Source organism: Meriones unguiculatus, chromosome 4 (assembly GCF_030254825.1).
Source record: "Meriones unguiculatus strain TT.TT164.6M chromosome 4, Bangor_MerUng_6.1, whole genome shotgun sequence".
NCBI lineage: Eukaryota > Metazoa > Chordata > Mammalia > Rodentia > Muridae > Meriones > Meriones unguiculatus.
This window is the reverse complement of record NC_083352.1, coordinates 127,020,817-127,038,921: the sequence shown is the minus strand read 5'-3', so window position 1 is coordinate 127,038,921 and position 18,105 is coordinate 127,020,817. Positions and strand designations below refer to the sequence as shown.

The 18,105-nt window shown below is 54.9% G+C and overlaps 1 protein-coding gene across 1 annotated transcript; it reads left to right on the top strand.

Moving 5' to 3' along the window:
- Positions 1 to 2,129: 2,129 nt before the first annotated feature.
- Scrt2 (scratch family transcriptional repressor 2) lies at positions 2,130 to 16,636 on the top strand. Its single transcript, XM_021649265.2, has 2 exons — positions 2,130 to 3,279; positions 13,876 to 16,636. The coding sequence occupies exons 1-2, from the start codon at positions 3,147 to 3,149 to the stop codon at positions 14,682 to 14,684; spliced, it is 942 nt and encodes a 313-aa protein (XP_021504940.1). The 5' UTR covers positions 2,130 to 3,146; the 3' UTR covers positions 14,685 to 16,636.
- Positions 16,637 to 18,105: the final 1,469 nt, after the last annotated feature.

Below are 18,105 nucleotides of genomic sequence, written 5' to 3'. Positions count from 1 at the left end.
AGGAGAGTCCAGATCCAGCTCCCTCCCAGCCATTGTGGAGCCCTGGGGCCTTGGTAAGCAATCTGGGCTCTGATCTACCATCTCTGAGATAGAAGGTTGGAGTGGGAGAACAAGGGAGCCCCTTGGCGCCCACTTGTTTTATTCATCCTCAGTGCCCTGAGCACTCACAGACCCAGCCCAGAACAAGGGATACGGCTAGACACAAATAAGGGCCAGAGCATTTGTCCCCAAATCACAAGGCGGCTCCTTCTAGACAGAAAGCCAATGTCACCCTGCAACTAACAGGGCCATCTAGTTTGGGCTCAATGCTGCTGCAGCGCTCTCATTCATCACTCATTCTAGGCTTTGTGAGCACCCTCTGCAACCTGGCCCTGCCACCCTATTGCCTCCTGCTTCTTGTCATTCTTCAGCAAGTTCAAGCTCGTTGTCGTCCCAGGGCCTATGAACATGGGATACCTCCTGGCACCATCTTGCTCGGTTTTTCTATGTCTGGCTAGCATCGTGGCTTAAGGGTCACCCCTCCTAGGGGATCTTAGCTGACTGCTTGTCTAAAGGCCCCAGCACCCTCCAACATCTATTGTTAGGTCCCTTCCAGCACCAAACACCTCTTTGAAAGGTCAGAATCAATTTAAGCATTCCGTGTTCGGTGTTCATTCACTATCCTTGGATAACAGCTCCAAGACAGTGGGGACTAGGGATGCTGACCTCGGTGTTAGTCCACAAACACGTGAGAAATGATTTGTAGGTCCTTCCGGCACAGCAATATATATGGACCCGAGTGTCCCTAGCACTTTCTATATGCCAATCACCATTCTAATCCCTTTATAGGGACAACTCTTATTATACTCCCAGAAACACCTGAGCCAGCAGCAAGTATTGCTTCCATTTATAAACAAAGAAACTGAGGCACACATCAGCTGAGCACCTTGCCCAAGGCTCTACAGCTATCTGGTAAGAGGGCTGGGAGACCCAGGCACACAATTTTGAGACTATGCTGTGTCATGTATGGGCATTCCATACCTTACAGGCTCAGAGACTGGTGGGAAAGCTGGCTTTGTTTACAACGATGGGAGCCAAGGCCACCCCTTATAGAATATAACACTTCAATTAAGTCTTGAGGACAAGTAGGGTTAGCTGGGGTAAAGGACACCCTGTCATCTTTCACAGAGACCTAGAGGGTAGCCAGGCTGAAGAGCTGGAAGAAGGCTCTTTGAGACTGGAGCACAAGATGATGAGAAGGACCATGAGTGAATGGCTGAGGTCATCTGAGGTTAAAATAATAATAATATTAATAATAATAATTAATAATAATAATGGTGATGTTCCAAGGGGCAGAACAGAAAGCAGTGTGACTAGGAAGATAAATAGAGACGCCCAGATTGTACAGAATCTTGGCAAGACCAGGTACCCAAAGGTTACTGGGAGATTTCTTAGAGACACACTTCCAGGACTGTCCTAGCCCTTGGCTTCATGGCACTTATGGAAACTGCTGCTGCTGACTGGCTGCGTGACTTGGTCTTCCACTCCCTACAGGCACTGGAGAACCCAGTCCCCAAGGACATCCCCATTCCATCAGCTTTGCATCCATAATAGATGATATGGGCCAGGAAGAGCCCAGCGTCCCCAGAGTCCAGTACTGGGACTCCAGCACACTGACCTTACCCCATATTTGCTCTGGCTGATCCACTACCCCGGGGTCTGCGCGGCTGCCTCTGAGCAGGACCCTGAGTTCTCCAGCTCCTTAGTTCTTCCAAGGCATAGTTGCTCTCCTAGGTTTGGACTGGATTGGGAGGGGGGGATCTGCTTAGATCCTTCCAGAGACAAAGGAGCTGACCTGCAAAGAGTTCCAGCAGGAGCCCCGCTCCCCCTCCCTTCCCCCCTTCTCCCTTCGCAGTCCACGTGTCTCTATTGTCTGCTCCCCCGCTTCAGGGAAAGACACAGCCTCGGATGTGTCAAAACCACCACCCCCCGGCAGCAGGGAAATTAATTACTGGGCGCTTTTCACTTCCTCTCGCAGCGCTCGCCTGAGCTAGGCACCGGAACAGGACGGGCTGAGCGAGGCCGTCACCGATATGGGGGACCCGCTCCTTCCACCAGTTCTGGAAAAGAAAGTTGAATCCCAAACCCAACAGGGGCCTCTAATAGGAGCCCTAGCTGGGGGCAGGGAGACTGCATCTAGTTAATCTGGGCATCCACACTGCCACTTCAGAACTGGGGCAGAGGCAGCCGGCCACAGGCAGAGGGTGGTGGCTGGCCGGCTCACTCTTTTCACCCCCCACCCCCTCCCCGAGTCTTCATGTGCCTGAATCCCACCTGCGCGGGCCGCTCACCCTTCAATCTCCTTGTCTTCTCCCTCTGTTTCTCACCTTTCTTTCCCTTTCTTCGCATCCTCCCCGCCCCAGGGTGTGTGTGTGTGTGTGTGTGTGTGTGTGTGTAGCATCCTTTTTGTGTGTCCTGACCTTTCGTTTTCTCCTGCGGGTGCCTGAGTGTGTGTGTTGACACTTTCTCCCTGTGCCTTTCTTGTCTGCTTCTCCGGTCTTTTTTGTCCTTCTCTTGGTCTCGGTCTCTCTCTCTCTCTCTCTCTCTCTCTCTCTCACACACACACACACACACGCACACACGCGCGCACACACACACACACACACACACACACACTCGCACACATTCTGATTCATTCTCTCTCCTCTCTCTCTCTCTCTCTCTCTCTCTCTCTCTCTCCGCCTGTGTCCCTCTCACTTTCTCCCCTCCTGCCTGCTCGTTCCTCTCTACGCCTGGCCTGCCCCCACCGCCGGTTCAGGGGAACGTGTGCGGAGCGATTGTCCTGGGGGACATTTGATGGATTAGAGCGCTGAACAGTTCCATTGCTGGGGGACCACCTGATCTCCTCCAGCCTGCGTCCCATATAAAGCCGGCAGCCGGAGTGCTGAGCACAGCTCCAGCGACTGCCCGTGTGCGCGCCGCCGCCGCCGCCGCGCCCGAGCGGCACCCGAGCTCGAGCCGCGACCGTCGCCACCCGCCGGCTCCGCGGCCGCCCGCCCGCTGGGAGCTGTCCAGTGCTGAAGCCCGCGCCGACAGCCAATCGCGCCGGCCGGCAGCCTCCCCCACCGGGCCGCCTGTGCCCCGCGAGCCCCCCGCCCGGCGGCACCATGCCGCGTTCCTTCCTGGTGAAGAAGATCAAAGCGGATGGCTTCCAGTGCAGCGGGGTGCCGGCCCCCACCTACCACCCCCTGGAGACTGCCTACGTGCTGCCCGGCGCCCGCGGGCCTCAGGGGGACAACGGTGAGTGGGCCCTGGGGGAGAGGAGCGGGGGCTCCCCAACTTGAGCCGCAGCAGGGAACCCCGGAGGAGACGTCCCTGGCCGCGTGCACCGCCGGGACTTCCCGAGGGCCGGCCGGGCGGGGCTGGGGTAGGTCGTACAATGGAAAGTAGCAGGGTCGGCTCGTCCCGCAGCCAGCGCCAGGCGGTACTTTGAAAGTTGTGGCCCCAGAATACCGCTGGAGTGAGGGGGGACAGAGAGAGGACGCCCCTAAAAGGCTAGCGGGGGCGGCTTGAAGTACCCTCTCACTGTTGAGGCAGAGAACCTGGCTGCCTGCGTGCTCTCTGATGGGAAGGTAAGGGATCAGGACTGCCGATCCCTGGGGGGCGAAGTGGGGGAGAAGACTGGCTCTCTGGATTAAGTGGGAGTACCCCGCCTCCCTTCGGCCATGCTCCCCCTGGCAATGCCAGACAAGTGCTCTCCAGCCCTCCTCTCTCCAACTCTTTTGTTACCCTCCGCCACATGCCTGCCAAAAGCTGGGCCTGTCCTAGGGACTCAAAGGATGAGATTATTGGAAAGGGTTCATCCAGCTTGCCTCCTGGCCCCCTTGATTGCACTCCTCTCTCTACAGCTTCTCACCCGTACCCCAACAACCAAACCTGCTGCTCCTCCGAAACCCCCCACATCCTGTCCCACCCCCACCCCATCTCTTCTTAGAGCAAGTTCTTGTAGGGAGAAGGATTTGGGGGACATCGGAGGTCATTCAAGCCCCCAAAATGGGTGACCTTCAGACGGTAGAAGGGTGCGTCTGTGAACCTATTCCTTGCCAAGGGGCGATCATCATAGCACTCAGCAGTCCTTCCAGGACAGGTGTCTGGGAAGGAGGAGTCACTTTGGTAGTGAGACATCTGACATCACAGGGGTGGAGGAAGAAGAGAGAAGAGTGAGGCACTAAGAATGAGTCTTAACTGGCAGCTGAAGTGGCAGACAGAAACGGGGGGGCGGGGAGAGGCTGGGGGCATCTCCTAGAGGACTTCCAAGCACGCGGCCACATGCCAGCACTCTGCCAAGCAAGGTAAAGACAAGGTGCTGAGTAAAATGGCTCTGCGACCTCATCAAGGTCAAAGAAGTTAGACAGTGATCAGGGATGCCTCTTGGAGTCCCTCAGCTCCTGGCACCACTCAACTTCCAACAGAAGCCTCCACTCCTCTGCCCACATCTCCCACTCTGCTGTCCTCTTTTCTTGACCTCCGGGACCTTGGGGTGGAAGGCAAAAGCCCAGGGAGATGGTTGTCAGGGCAGAGGGTGGACCTGGGGTTGTGCCAAGGCTGGGGAACATGTGCTGGGAACCGGTGGGAAGCGAAGTCTCTGCAGGTCTGGACTCCATAGAATCCCTAAGGAGACTGGCATAAAACTCCCGTGGCCTGCTTGGTCCTGTCCCTGGGCCAGCTGAGGAAACCCAGAGAATTTCTCACGCACAGCCAAAACTGCAGGCTGTTCCTCAGGAGGGAGGCAAGAGAATGCCTTTCCTTGAATCCGGTCCAAGCAGGCTTTGGAAAAAGCCCCTGAGTGAAGGATGGGAAGTACAGATGGAAAGGGTTGTGTCTCTGTGGAGGTCCCACCAGGTTTAGCAGCCTAGAACCACCCCTGTCTTTGTCCCTTTTCTAAAGGGCTCAACTCCCTGGCCTCTGGGAAAGCCTGGAGCTGCTCTAACCACATGCCTGGCTTGGAACTCAATAGAGTGGCTCTGGATCTGTGACTTGGACCATGACCTTGGACAAGTGCCTTCCCTTTTCTGGTCCTTGTCCTTGACAACAGTGCAAGAGTTTAGATGTCATGAACTAAGCATCCTTCCAACTTTGACAAGCTCGGTTTCTGTGGAAGGTTAACTGATGTGGGTCTGGTTTCTTTGGGGCTCTCTTCACCCACACTATGTCTAAGAGAGGAAGTTTTCCCAGATTCGGTCTCTGCCTCCTGCCTCATGGTAGAATAGGGCACCCGGCCTGGGCCACCTTGTCCTGTCTGCTGTGAATAGTCAGTGTGGAAATCAGCAAGGGCGGCCCTTCTAGCCTTTCAACTAGAAACTCTGTTCTATCTTGTTTCTCAAGGGCCTCTTCCCTTGGTGGGGTGTGGCCAGACTAGGCAATGAGGGCTCCCTGCATGGGTAAGTATTCTGAAGGTCCTCAGAGAGCCTGCCGGCTCCTGGTGGCCCGTTGTCTCTCCGCTCTGCCGGAAATAACCTTGCTGAGCATTTGAGGGAAGTGTGAAAAATTGCTGAGCTGACGTTTTCTCTCTCTCTTTCTCTCTCTCTCTCTCTCTGTATGTGTGTCTCTCTCCCAGCGTGTGTAAGTGTGCTGGGTAAACAAGGAGAAAGAGAGGAGGGGGAAGATGAGGAGAAAGAGGGAGGGATGGAGGAAGCAGGAGGAAGGAGGGGTGATGGCCCGGGGCTGGAGGCAGTTCTAGTTATTAGACCATCTTACAAGCCATTTCTTCAGCTTGGGCTGCAGGGTAAAGATGAGGCTGGGGGTGGGGGCGAGGAAGGGGGGGACTATGAATGTAGAAGTCAAATAGGCTTCCTCATAAAGGCACAGGACCCCAAATTAGGTGGGCCCCTCCAGCTCTAGGGGTGCCTAAGAAGTCTGGAGAATTCCTAGAGAACACCCCCACCCACACATCACACACGTGTACACGCTCCCTCCCCCACTCCTCTCTACTTCCCTTGCAGCCTCTGAAGGTAAACACTGTGTGTACATGGTTCCAGACTGACTCCAAGCCCACAGAACCTCAAATAGGGGACACCCCTTCCAAGTTGGAAGAACTCAGGATAGAGTCTTCTAGAGCTCCTAGGAGAAAAAGGTCTAATTATCCCAGCCTTCCAACAAGATGCGCCTTGGTCCTGTGACCCCTGTGACCCCTCTACAGTTGGTTGCCTCCAGGAAGCCTTCTCTCTCTTTTTTTTTTTTTTCAAGGTTGCCTCTGAGCATAGATTTCTCTGGGAAGTGACAACTCACACCCTTCTTCATTCCCCCCAAACCTAGCCCTCCAACTCCACCAAGCCCCTCTCCCAGCTGGAGCCCATTGCTCTGTGCTGGGACTCTGCAGTTCAGACAAGACAGCTGCTTTCCACCCGCTTTTCAGTGGTCTCTGTGGTCCCCTGCCAAGGACATCTCCTGGAGTGCCCGCCTCCCCTCACACTTGCCTCTGACCTCCAGCTGGGAGCCAGGGCCCCCCTCTCTATCCCAGCCCTTTCCTACCCACACCCTTTCAGAGCGCACCCTCCCTGGCAGACAGGGATCAATGCCGATCCAATAACACAGTTGTCTGCCCTCTGCAGCTACATTAAGCCTCCCTCAGCAGGCTGAGGAACGCTCCTCTCCTACCCATGGGCTTATCTAGCTGACCACATTATACTGGCTCCCACTTCCTTTCACTGCCTCTGATGGCGCCAAGTAGTCGCTCCAGAGCTGGGTCTGGGAACCCAGCTAAATAGGCTAAGATGCAATACATCCTTCCCACACCTCAGAAAGCCCATCTGGGGATGCAGAGGGTTACCCCAAGCTCTCAGCACAGGGAACTCAGAGAGCCTGGGTAGATGCCCAAGGACACACAGCAGGCCCATGTGTTTGTAGCCACACACGGCCTTTGGCATATTGATCTTGATCTAGAGTTGAGGTCTAGATTAAAGACACATACACATCCAGGCCCATTGTTTATATCCAACTTCAGGTTGAGGACTAGACCCAGACTCTAGATCCAAGGTCAGTGTCTAAGCTTATAGGACCAGGCTTGGAATCAGAATTCATTCAATGTCTAGAAACTGATCCAGCTCAAGATTCTGGGTCCAGGACTAAGATCTAGGCCCAACTTCCAGTTCAAGGTCATTCCAGATCCATCTCAAGCCTGGCTGGGGCAGAATTGGGGGGGGGGTAGCTTTAGCTCATCTTCCTCAGCCTCAGTTTCTCTCTTATGAAAGGAGCAGCTGAGCATGGCCTAGTTCAGCTCTCACTGGGGACTGAAGAGTTCAGTTTCCCTATCAATTATCAGGGCTCAGTGGAAGTACGGAGTAGTTGGGACCACATGGAATATGGAACCTGGGACCCATACAGAGTTCGGGGGCTGACAATAAGTCCCGAGAGAGCAGGAGAATAGTCAAGGCCCTTATGTCAGTCACAGTACACAGCCCAAAGTCTCTGGGGCCAGACACGTACACATACCCACTGTGCTGAGGGCAGCCTGGGAGAACGGCTGCACTCTGCAGAGCTAAAAAGGCATGGAGGAATCTAGAAAGTACAGATGGTGGAGCCCGCTCTACATACATATTGGGTGCTCTAGGACCCATAGCCTGGGGCCCCATTGGGGGTTGGCTGAGATGCTGCTGAAGGAGCTGGAGGCCCCAGGCCTCTGAGCCTGCTTTCCCTCTGTTTTCTGTGTTTCTGCTGCCAGCCTCTGGGTAAGGGATTTTGGAAGGGCGGAACGCAGGAGTGCTGCAGAGGAGGTGGCCTGTGCGTGCAGTGCGCCTGTGTCCAGGGAACCCGGAAGCAGCCAGGCAGAGGGCCACCCAGAAGGTAGCAGGGCACTGTCTCACAAGCCAGGGCTGACAACTCCATCATGGAGCCACATACTCCCATCTCCACAGCCTCTTTGTGAAGTCTTTTCTATTGATTCCCACAACGCTGTGGGCCTCCCTGTAAGCCACAGGAACTGGGTCACTGTCAGGAAAGCCCAGAACACAGGGAATTGCAGGAGTCAGGGTGGGGGAGGAGAGCTGGAATTCTCTAGGCCTGGGTCAGTGGGCATCAGCCCCGGGCTTGACAGCCCTGGTTGTGTTCAGCCAGACCCCTCACTCTGGCCCCTACACCCCTGTGGGCAGATGTACAGAGGTACCAGCTGCCAGGCCTTTGGAGAAGGTGGGTGTCATTCTGGTCCAGTGCCCAGGGAACAGCTAACAAAGATGCTATAATGGGGGAGGGGGAGGTACCCAACCCCTTTGCCCGGCTCTGTGAGCAGACAGGAGAAACTATTTTTATCCCGCTTTGCTGCTGACAGACCTGGCTTTCTGCTCAGCTGGCTGGCGCTGATTCTTGAGGCCTGAGGCCCTGGCACAGCAAGAAATAGCTCTAAATATACCCACGCAGCATCCCTGCAGCCCCCACTGCGGCAGGATAGGTCCTCTCCAGGAACCCAGCAGCCCCTTCCTCTGTCCCCTTCCTCTGGGAAGAGGGAAGTAGGACTGGGGCTAGAAATTCCCTGGAGGAAACTTGGCACCCTGTGAGTCTTCGGAGACACTAGGGAGAAGCTTTGGGCTGAATCCATTAAGAAAAGGAGGCCACCAGGCAGGATCTGTTGAGAGCTTGTGTGACCCTGGGAGGATCAAGGCCCCTCTCTAGGTTCCAGCTTCTGCGGAAAGGTATGGGCAGATCTGACCTTAGACTTGAGCTAATGTCTGTCCTAAGCCTCCACAAGGGCCTCACACACAGTAAATGCTCAGTAAGTGTGAGTCACTGCTTTTGAGTATCATTTACAGAAATGAACAGGACTCTGGACCATTTTCCAGAGCTATGGTTTCTCCCCACTCCAGCACAGCACTACCCCATGAGACACAGGCCAACTGTGTGGCACTACTGGAAGACACCCCCACCCAGCTGCTTCTCTTCCCCTCTCTGCGGGCCTCCAGTCTCTCCCTGGTGCTCTGGAGAAAATGCTGGCTACGGATCCTGAAGCCTGACTCCCTGTCTAGTGACCTTGGGCGAGTCCTCTGCCCTCACCAGGCTTCTGGCATACTGTAGTATTTGTTCCCAGGGCTGGCTGGTGCTGACTGCAAGGCTAGCAGACACAGTAGGGCTTGTAAGATTCTTCCTCTCCCACCCTAGGACCAGGCAGGTGCATGAGGGGTGGAAAGGAGCCCCAGCACGGTAATTCCTGTCATTTTTCTTCCTATCATTCCTGTGGCACCAGATTTTTTTTTTTTTTTTAATGGATGCTGTGGCCCAAACTGTGCAGACTCCTTGGCATTCTCAGGTGGCATACATACCTCCTGAGCCCTCCCTGTAAGTATGGCAGAGGTTAGGTTCTTCTGGTCCTTGTCCCCGGGGAGATTTAAGCCTACAGAAGCTCCAGGACTTACCTGAGGTCACACAGCGATGGTCTGCGTAGAGGAGTCAGGGTGGGAGCGAGCCAAATGTCTTCCCTCTGTGCCCCATTTCAGCAGGAGACCTTTTGTTCTGTTTTGTTCTGTTTGTTTTTTTGAGACAGGGTTTCCCTGGGTATCCTTGGCTGCCCTGGACTCACTTTGAGACCAGGCTGGCCTCAAGAGACCTTCGTCTGCTTGTCAGCTAGTGGACAACCTCTAGCGCAACCCTGAATGCTAAGGTTGAAAGCCCAGTGTACAGTGCTGTTAAGGATCTTCCAAGGTTCAGGCCAAAGAAGCAAGGTGACTTGCCCAAGGTCACACAGCACCCTGAGACACCCTGTCCCTGGACATCATCAGAAAATACAGAAATACATAATAATGGCAATGGCTTGAGAGGCTATCTCCTCTCTATTCTATTCTATCTGCATAACCCCCTTGTGGAGATGTGGTGGACCCATCCTCTGCCCTGGGTCACAAAGTAGGGAGACATCATTGGATCAGAAGAGCAAGGGGAGTGATGAGGAAGTAAGATATAGAAGGGACAAAGAGTATCACATAGGGATTGACTCTGCCATGATACAGAAAGTCTTCAGTGCATCCAAGTCAACCTTCTTCCCATGCATGTCGAGCCCCGGCTGCCTAACATCACAAAGAAAGAACCACCCAATCCTAACATGATCAAGCAAAGTGTCATCACATGATGTCCCTGACTGACGTTAAATGTCATAGCCATTGGACACCAGACTTGAGCCCACGGTGCTGGTCCTTAAAGCAATTCTATGTGTATCCCCAGTCAAATAAGCAGCTGTTGCTTGAGGAACCCTTATTTCCACAGAGCCTATAAGATGCTCCCAGAGGGATGCCAAGGAAACCACAGCAGTGAAATCCGGCTGGGGAGGCTTGGGACAGTAAACTAATGCTACAGTAACAAGTTGCCCGGCACATCCCTAGAACTGCGGCCCCAGATGTGTCACTTAACTTCCTTGGGGCTTGGTGTCTGGTTAACCACACTGTTGCGAGGACAGGATGCACTCCTGTGTGCAAAACACTTCAAACAGAGCCAGACGTCAGCAAGCATCCTCTACTGATGTGCTTGTAGAGGAGTGTCTGGCCCAAGGTCACACAGCTATGCGGTGGGAATGTAACTCAGCATCAGAGTGCTAAGCTAGCATGCACAAGGCCCTGGGCTCAAATCCAAGGAAGGGAGGGAGGAAGGAGAGGAGGGATGGAGGGATGATCTGATGGACCGACGTCACTGTATTAGTTAACTTTTCTATTGGTGTGATAAAACTCCAAGAACGAGGGAACTTACAAAAGAGTTTACTTAGGTTCATGGCTCCAGAGGGATGCGAGTCTAAGATGGCAGAGTGGAGGTCATGGTGGCTGGAGCAAGAGACTGAGAACTTGTATTTTCAGTGGCAAGACCAAACAGAGAGAACATACTAAGAATGGGCATGAGGCTTGGAAACCTCGAAGCCTGTCCCCTTCGAGCCACACCCCTGAACCTGCTCAAACAGTGCCACCAACTGACACAGAATATTCAAACATCTAAGCCTATGGGGAGCACCTCATTCAAACAGCCACAGGGCTGGGGCCGGTAATGGAAGCGCTCCAGTGCAGGCACATGCCCCCAAGGTTAGGCCCCTAACCACTGTGCTACCACCCATTAGTACGAGAGCATACAAAGTGCTGGTCACTACGGGGCACGGTGGCGAACATCTTTAATGTCATCACTTGGGAGTCAGAGGCAAATGAACCTCTATGAGCATGAGGCCAGCCTGGTCTACATAAAGAGTTCAGGATGGTCACAGCTACGCTGTGAGAGCCCATTTCCAAAACACTAAATAAATAAAATAATTAAATTAAAAGTGCTGATCACATGATGAGACCAAATAACATGACCACTCCTACCAGATCTCATCTCAGACCTCATTTACAGGGACCCAAGGCACAGAAGGACAGATGATTTGCCCAAGGTCATTCTGCTAGCACCTATGTCCTGGCATCAAACTGCCATCCCCTTTCCGTGGCATGCGAGGTGTGGGCCTATCCCAAGAGCTGGAGGACAGGACTGCTGTCAGGCCGGCTGCTTGCTGGGCTGGTGAGCCAGGCAGCCTGGCACATCTGGCATCTCTCACTCCACAAGTACTTACTAGGTGCCACTGTCCTGGGCCCTGGAGATGGGAGGGGCCCAAGCACTACCCTGTCCTTGGGGCCTCCTACGGTGCAGGGAACAAGCAAAGCGGGGCAGCGAGTGAGCAGGTCCCATCAGCCTGTACCTCAGTTTCCTTGTCTGTCAGAAGAGATTTCTGTAAGGACTTGAAGTGGCAGTAGAGCTTAGTACAGATCCCAGCACCCAGTAAGTGCTCAGTAAAAAGCTCAGAACTCAACACGTGGGTTCTGAGTACCCACAAAAATAAATAACCCAGCCCTTGACAAAAGTGTCAGGCCGGCTCCTGGTATGGACAGTCTGGGTCTTCCAGACTGAAACCAGATGGGTAGGGAAATGAGTGCTTCCAGGCTAGTCACCCTACCTCTTGAATTTAAAGAATAGTCACCACCATTGTCCCCTTGGCTCTGACCATAGAGTCCCTTTCTGTTGAGCCACCACCCTGATTCCCCAGTCATTTCTGTGTGCAGAGGGTCACATTTAGGACAGAAAAATGGACACAGACTGGCAATACTGAAGGGCAATTTTGTCCAGATTTCAATCTGTGACCATCCCACATGCCAGAAAAACAAACAAACAACAGAGGCCTGAAGAATGGTCAGCCAGGCCCTTCAAGGGAAAGGAGCTGGCCACAGTGCCCAGCCGGCCAGATATTGCTGGGCTAGTGCTTTAAAGCCCCCTTCCAGCTGCTCCTTCCTGGGGGAAGCCATGGGTAGAGGGGCGTTACAGGTCCCTGAGGTCAGATGGAGAGGGCCAAATGGGACTGCCACTCCTCAGCTGTGAAAGCTGGGAAAGGGCCTAACCTCTATTGTTCTCTGGAATCAGAGGACAATGGGAACACTTGGTAATTAAGTACTGGATGATAAGTTTGCTCAATGTCTGCCAGGGGCTCTCACAGGAGCCCAGCCCCCGGGTCCCCAGGGAAAGGACTAAGATCAGAAAAGGCCATGGGAGTCAGAGACAAATGGGGTGGCCCCTGCTCTCCAGAAGCCCCCAGAATCCCCTGAGAGAGCCTCAGCCTGTCCATGCAGCAGTCACTCAAGCACACTTACAGACAGGATTTCTGGTCTAAACTCCAGCAGAGCAGGAGAAGAGTGAGCGTCTGTGTCTGTCTGTGTGTCACACACACACACACAGGCTCCAGACACCCAGGAAGACTTCTAAAGGAATACTATGAGTCTTCTGTCCTGCTGTGGTATTGCATGTCACAGTCTTGACTCTACAGAGTTCTCAGGAAACTGGGGCAGGTGTGTCTAGCTGGACTCTTGATTCCTTTACGCAACATTTACTCACTGCGTACCTGCTGTGTGCCAGGCAGGGCTGAGGACCACAGGCCCGGAGAATCTGAAGTGTAGTGAGGGAGGGGGGAGGCTGACAATGAAATAATCTTCATCGAAGCCACTTTTTCAAGCAAATAAAAAGCATAATTATAATGCTAACATTTACATAGCAATTATTGTTCACTCTCTCAACTTCTTTACACATGAAACAGGAGCTATAATTATACTGTTTTATACTATTCCTTATGACGATTGAGTTAACCTTTTTAAAGCATGAAGTCCAGGCTAGCATACAGAAAGTGCTTAATACTTACTTACATGTTTATCACCCATCACTTTATATTGTGTTCTGTCAAAGCCCCTGGAGCTGCGTGTCTAATTACAAGCTCCATTCAAAACAAACATATTTAAAGACGGAGTCTCGGGGCGTTGTCCAGACTGGTCTCAGATTCCTAATCTGCTTCAGCCTCCCTCTTGCTCTGGAGTAGCTGGGACAACACTTTCACCACCTGTAAGCTTCCACATAGCAGTAAAAATTGCAACGAAGGCAAAGGCCGTTGTAGTATCTAATGGCTTTCATTTCAGCCCTCTAAGCAGAGACAGGAGGATCTCTGTGAATTTGAGGCCGGCTTAATTAACTACTTGGCAAATTCCAGGGCAGCCGGGGCTATGTAGCCTCCTAAGAGAAAATTAAAACAAGAAAATAAAAGGCAGAGATTCGCGCGTGTTACAGAGGTGGAAAGGCAGAATGTTCTTGGGCTGGGTAGGCCATCTTTGGAGTGCGGAGGCCGCGGCAAGCCCCTCTGTGCCTCTGTCTCTCTCCATCTACAGAGACCATAAGGCTACCCTCACCGCGCTGCTGCGCACACTAGTGACAATGAAGGCAAGTGGGCAGAACTGAGCAAACCCCTGCTCTGACAGAGGTCCACCCAGGGAGGCTCTAGACCCGGAGGGCAGGGCGGCCTGCGCGGACCCCTGTCCCCTCCGCCCCCAACACACACACACAGCGCGTCCTCACGCCCCTCTTTGTCACCCGCAGGTTATGTGGCGCACTGCCTGCCCCCCAGCAGCTACGATGGCGAGCAGAAGCCTGGCCTGGAGCTGGCGCCCGCCGAGCCCGCCTACCCGGCCGCGGCGTCCGAGGAGTACAGCGACCCCGAGAGCCCACAGTCCAGCCTGTCGGCGCGCTACTTCCGCGGGGAGGCAGCCGTGACCGACAGCTACTCCATGGACGCCTTCTTCATCTCCGACGGGCGCTCGCGGCGGCGCCGGGCCGGGGCTGGCGGGGAAGCGGCGGGGGCCGGGGACGCGGGCGGCGGCGGCGGCGGCGGCGGCGGCGGCGGCGGGGAGCGCGCGGGGCGCTCGGGAGCGGCGGCGGGAGGCGGGCACCGGCACGCATGCGCAGAGTGCGGCAAGACGTACGCCACGTCGTCGAACCTGAGCCGCCACAAGCAGACGCACCGCAGCCTGGACAGCCAGCTGGCGCGCAAGTGCCCGACGTGCGGCAAGGCCTACGTGTCCATGCCCGCGCTCGCCATGCACGTGCTCACGCACAACCTGCGCCACAAGTGCGGCGTGTGCGGCAAGGCCTTCTCCCGGCCCTGGCTGCTCCAGGGCCACATGCGCTCGCACACCGGCGAGAAGCCCTTCGGCTGCGCGCACTGCGGCAAGGCCTTCGCCGACCGCTCCAACCTGCGCGCGCACATGCAGACGCACTCGGCCTTCAAGCACTACCGCTGCCGCCAGTGCGACAAGAGTTTCGCGCTCAAGTCCTACCTCCACAAGCACTGCGAGGCCGCGTGCGTGAAGGCCGCCGAGCCGCCGCCCCCTGCCGGCCCAGCCAGCTGAGCGTCTGCCGTGTGAGCGGGGTGGCCGCAAAGGCCTCTCCCACCCCTCAGTCTGCGTCTCCCCTGCCTGCACCCTCGACAGGGTGGGGGTGAACCCCATCTTGGCCCAGAACTTTCTTTTAAACCCGGCCCACCACTAAGCCCACCGCTCACTTCCTGCACCGGATCCCCTTTCGCACCCACCCATTGTCCATTCTGGCCACCACTCGGACCTTGACCCCATGTCTGGCCTTCAAGGCTCCCAACTCAGGCACCAGGTCCGTACCTCTTCCGGGTCCCGGCGCTGGAAGTTTCCCCGGCCCAACTCTAGGCTGTGTCCTTAACTAGATCTTTCTCAGCTGAGTCATTGGCCATTCCTCTATGAGTCCTCATTCTAAACCCAGTGTACCCTTGACTTCCTGTCTGCCTCAGTTTCCCTGTCACAGTCCAATCCCTTGGGTGTCTGCTGAATTTCCGTGCGTATGTGTGTGTGTGTGTGTGTGTGTGTGACCAGCCGGGAATCTACATTTCTCCTCTCTTGGCGTCCTCTGCCTGTCCATCCCTGTTCTCCAGTCCTGCCCTCCCATGCTTGGGCCTTAGGTCCGGCCCCTTACACACACGACCCCGCCTCCTCAGTCTTCCCTGATCTCATTGGCCATCCTACTCCCTGCTTTCTCCAGCTCCTCCTTCCCTCTAGTAGTTCTCCGGTCCTCAGTTTTCCTAGCCGGGAACAGACTTGGGAGGCAACCCAGGGCTCTGCCCTCTCAGGTGACCCCTCTTGCCCCAGGACAGTTCCTGCCTAGGCCTCAGGCCTGGAGCTGCGCTCTCCTAGATTATTTGAGCACTTTCCCTTACCCCAGGACAACAGGTTCGCCTCCGCCTTTGCTAGAGGACAGCCTGGAGCACCTCACCCATGGACCCACTCCTTTGTCCGGCAGGGCCCTTTCAGCTATTTATTTGTGCATTATTTATTTATTTATTTATTTATTTACCTATTTATTATTCTATTTAATCTCTTGGCTTCACCCACGAACTGTCTGGCTTCCCCAGCTGGACTGGGAAGTCGTGGAGCAGGGTCAGCAAGGCCATAGCTCGCTGCTCCTCCCCTAAGGGTCTGAAGAGAAGCCCACTCTTACCAGGGCCTGAACTCCACAGGAAGAGGCCTGCAGAAACAGTGGGAAGCAGAGCCTGCTGATCCTCAGCTGGCAGGGGAGGGGCCATCAGAAGGTCCTATTTCGGGGCAGGTCCCCGGCCTCCTGAGCCTTCTACTTCTGTCCTAGGAAGCTGTTCTGGAGCCTCTTCCTTTGTTTCTTATTTATTCCTCTTTCAGAGGGACCCCAGGTTCCAGGGACCGACTGAGCCCCGGACCCGCTGGGGCCTCTGGCCTGCTCCCGGGAGGAGTGCTCTCTCCCGGCCACGACTATGCAACTCTCCCGGGCAGAGGGGCCGGGACTGCCAGCCAGGCGCCTATTGGCCACCACTACCTCCTCCACCGCGCTTTTGCATGCCCGGGCGAGGACCGAAGCACACACCTCCGCGCACCGGCCCGGCCCCCTCTGCTTTAAGCACACGCCTCTGCCCGCATCCCTCTGCGTCCCTTTTGTGGGCAAGAGTCTTGGACACCCAGACCTCTTCCCCCTACCCTTAGCCACAAAAGAGGGTGGAGACTGCAGACTGCTCCAGGCCGCTCTCTCTAGGGCTTCTGAGAGGTGGCGCTTCGTTCTGTCCCAGGCTCCCTGAAGGGAGACTGCAGAGACGGTGGAAGAAGAGAGGGGTCACGAGAAGCAATTGTGGAGGGTGCTGACCCTGTAAATAGGAACTTCTGACAGCAATAATTTCCCATGCATGCTAAGCCTTTTGGATCCTCCCTTGCCATACTCCCAGCTCGCCCCACCCCACCCCCATTCCTTCCCCATCTTCAGCAGTATTACTTGTAACGCAATTCAGGGATATTAAAGGGACTTTGGCCACTCACCAGCGCCTCCGGACCTTTGACGGGGACCGTGTTCAGAACCCCCCCCCCCCAAGCCTATAGGTTTTCCCTCCACACACCTTGGGACAGGTGGCTAGGAGTGGAATGGTGAGCTAATGCTCCAACAGTGGCAGCAGGTACAGGCCAGCCTACCCCCAACACACAGTCTCCAGTGGGGTCTGAGGACCACAGGCAGCGTTGGCACTCCTTATCCTCCCACCTGCAGCCTCTGGGGCTATACTCTGTCCCGGTCTGCTGTGGCATCCAGTCCAGGGACAACCTCCATCCTAGATCGATCAGGGGCTAATACCCTAGTCAAATCCCTATGAAGCAGAAGGCCATTAATGCAGGGAACTGGCTGCTGAAAAGATCGGTGGGGAAAGATGGAGGGAATCCTCAGCCGGGTCCCCAGAACTCTATTACAGAACTGTCACCAGGACAGCTATCTCTTCCACAGTGAAGAGGTGATGGTAGTCAGGAACCCGCACTGAGGCCAGAAGGAGGCAAAGCTCTTGTGAGTTCAAGCCAGTCTAGCCTGGTTCTACATAGTAAGTTCCAGGCCACCTAGTGCTATCTCGTGAGACCTTGTCAAAAAATAAAACAAGAAGAGCACCATAGGCTCTGTCCATGAGGCAGGAGGCCACTGCCACCACCTCCACTGATAGTTCCACCTCCGTAAAGCTGGCCGCCTGTGCTGGAAGGCTGCTACAGAGCTCAGCCCTTCCAAGGCCATTCTGACAGCAACAAGAGTCAGCAAGTAAGGGGCACTTCTGCCACCCAGTTCCCTGGCAAGTGCATTCCACTGGTGAATTTAATTTACAGTCAGCCTCTTGTTGCCAGGAAGTCTGAGAGAAGTGATTTTAACTTCTCAGCCCCGCACTAGACCAAAGCCCTAAAAGGAAGGTGGAGATAGATACTGGTGCCCCCCCACACACACACAGTGGTCCAGCATCTGCCCCACCCTTTCCTCCTCATTCAGCAGCTTAGGGGATTGAAAGTATCACACAGGAGGTTAAGTTCTGGCCAATGGGATTTAATGAGAAGGCGCTGGAAGCTTGTGGGATATTTCACGGCCTCCTCCATCTTAAGGGAAATAACCAGTCCCGTTCCCCCTTGCACACGAGCAGAGAATCATGTAGGGCCCTAAAGGGAACCAGCACTTGCATGAAGCCCACACCACAAGAGGCAAACAGGGAAAGAAGACGCCTCTGTCCTTGAGGACAGGAAACTGATGAAAAGACCACTCTGAAACTTCATGGCTGGTACACTGGTTCAGCGGCTCTTTACCACAGGCTAAGGCCCCCGGCTGGCATATGGATATAGTCTGGTTGTCACCAGGTCCCCAGAGGCCTTCAGGACTGATGTCACTGGTTCTCTATCATCTGGCTGCCTAGCCAGCAATTTTGCTGGCACACCAAATGGCCAGCGAAGGAGTCCAGGTCCTGTTCCTGTAGTCCCTTCCTCCTGTGGC

Coding starts and splice junctions, on each gene's coding strand:
- Scrt2 (XM_021649265.2), top strand. CDS start 3,147: ATGCCGCGTTCCTTCCTGGTGAAGAAGATCAAAGCGGATGGCTTCCAG. Junction 3,280..13,875: donor CGGGCCTCAGGGGGACAACG/GTGAGTGGGCCC, acceptor TGTCACCCGCAG/GTTATGTGGCGCACTGCCTG.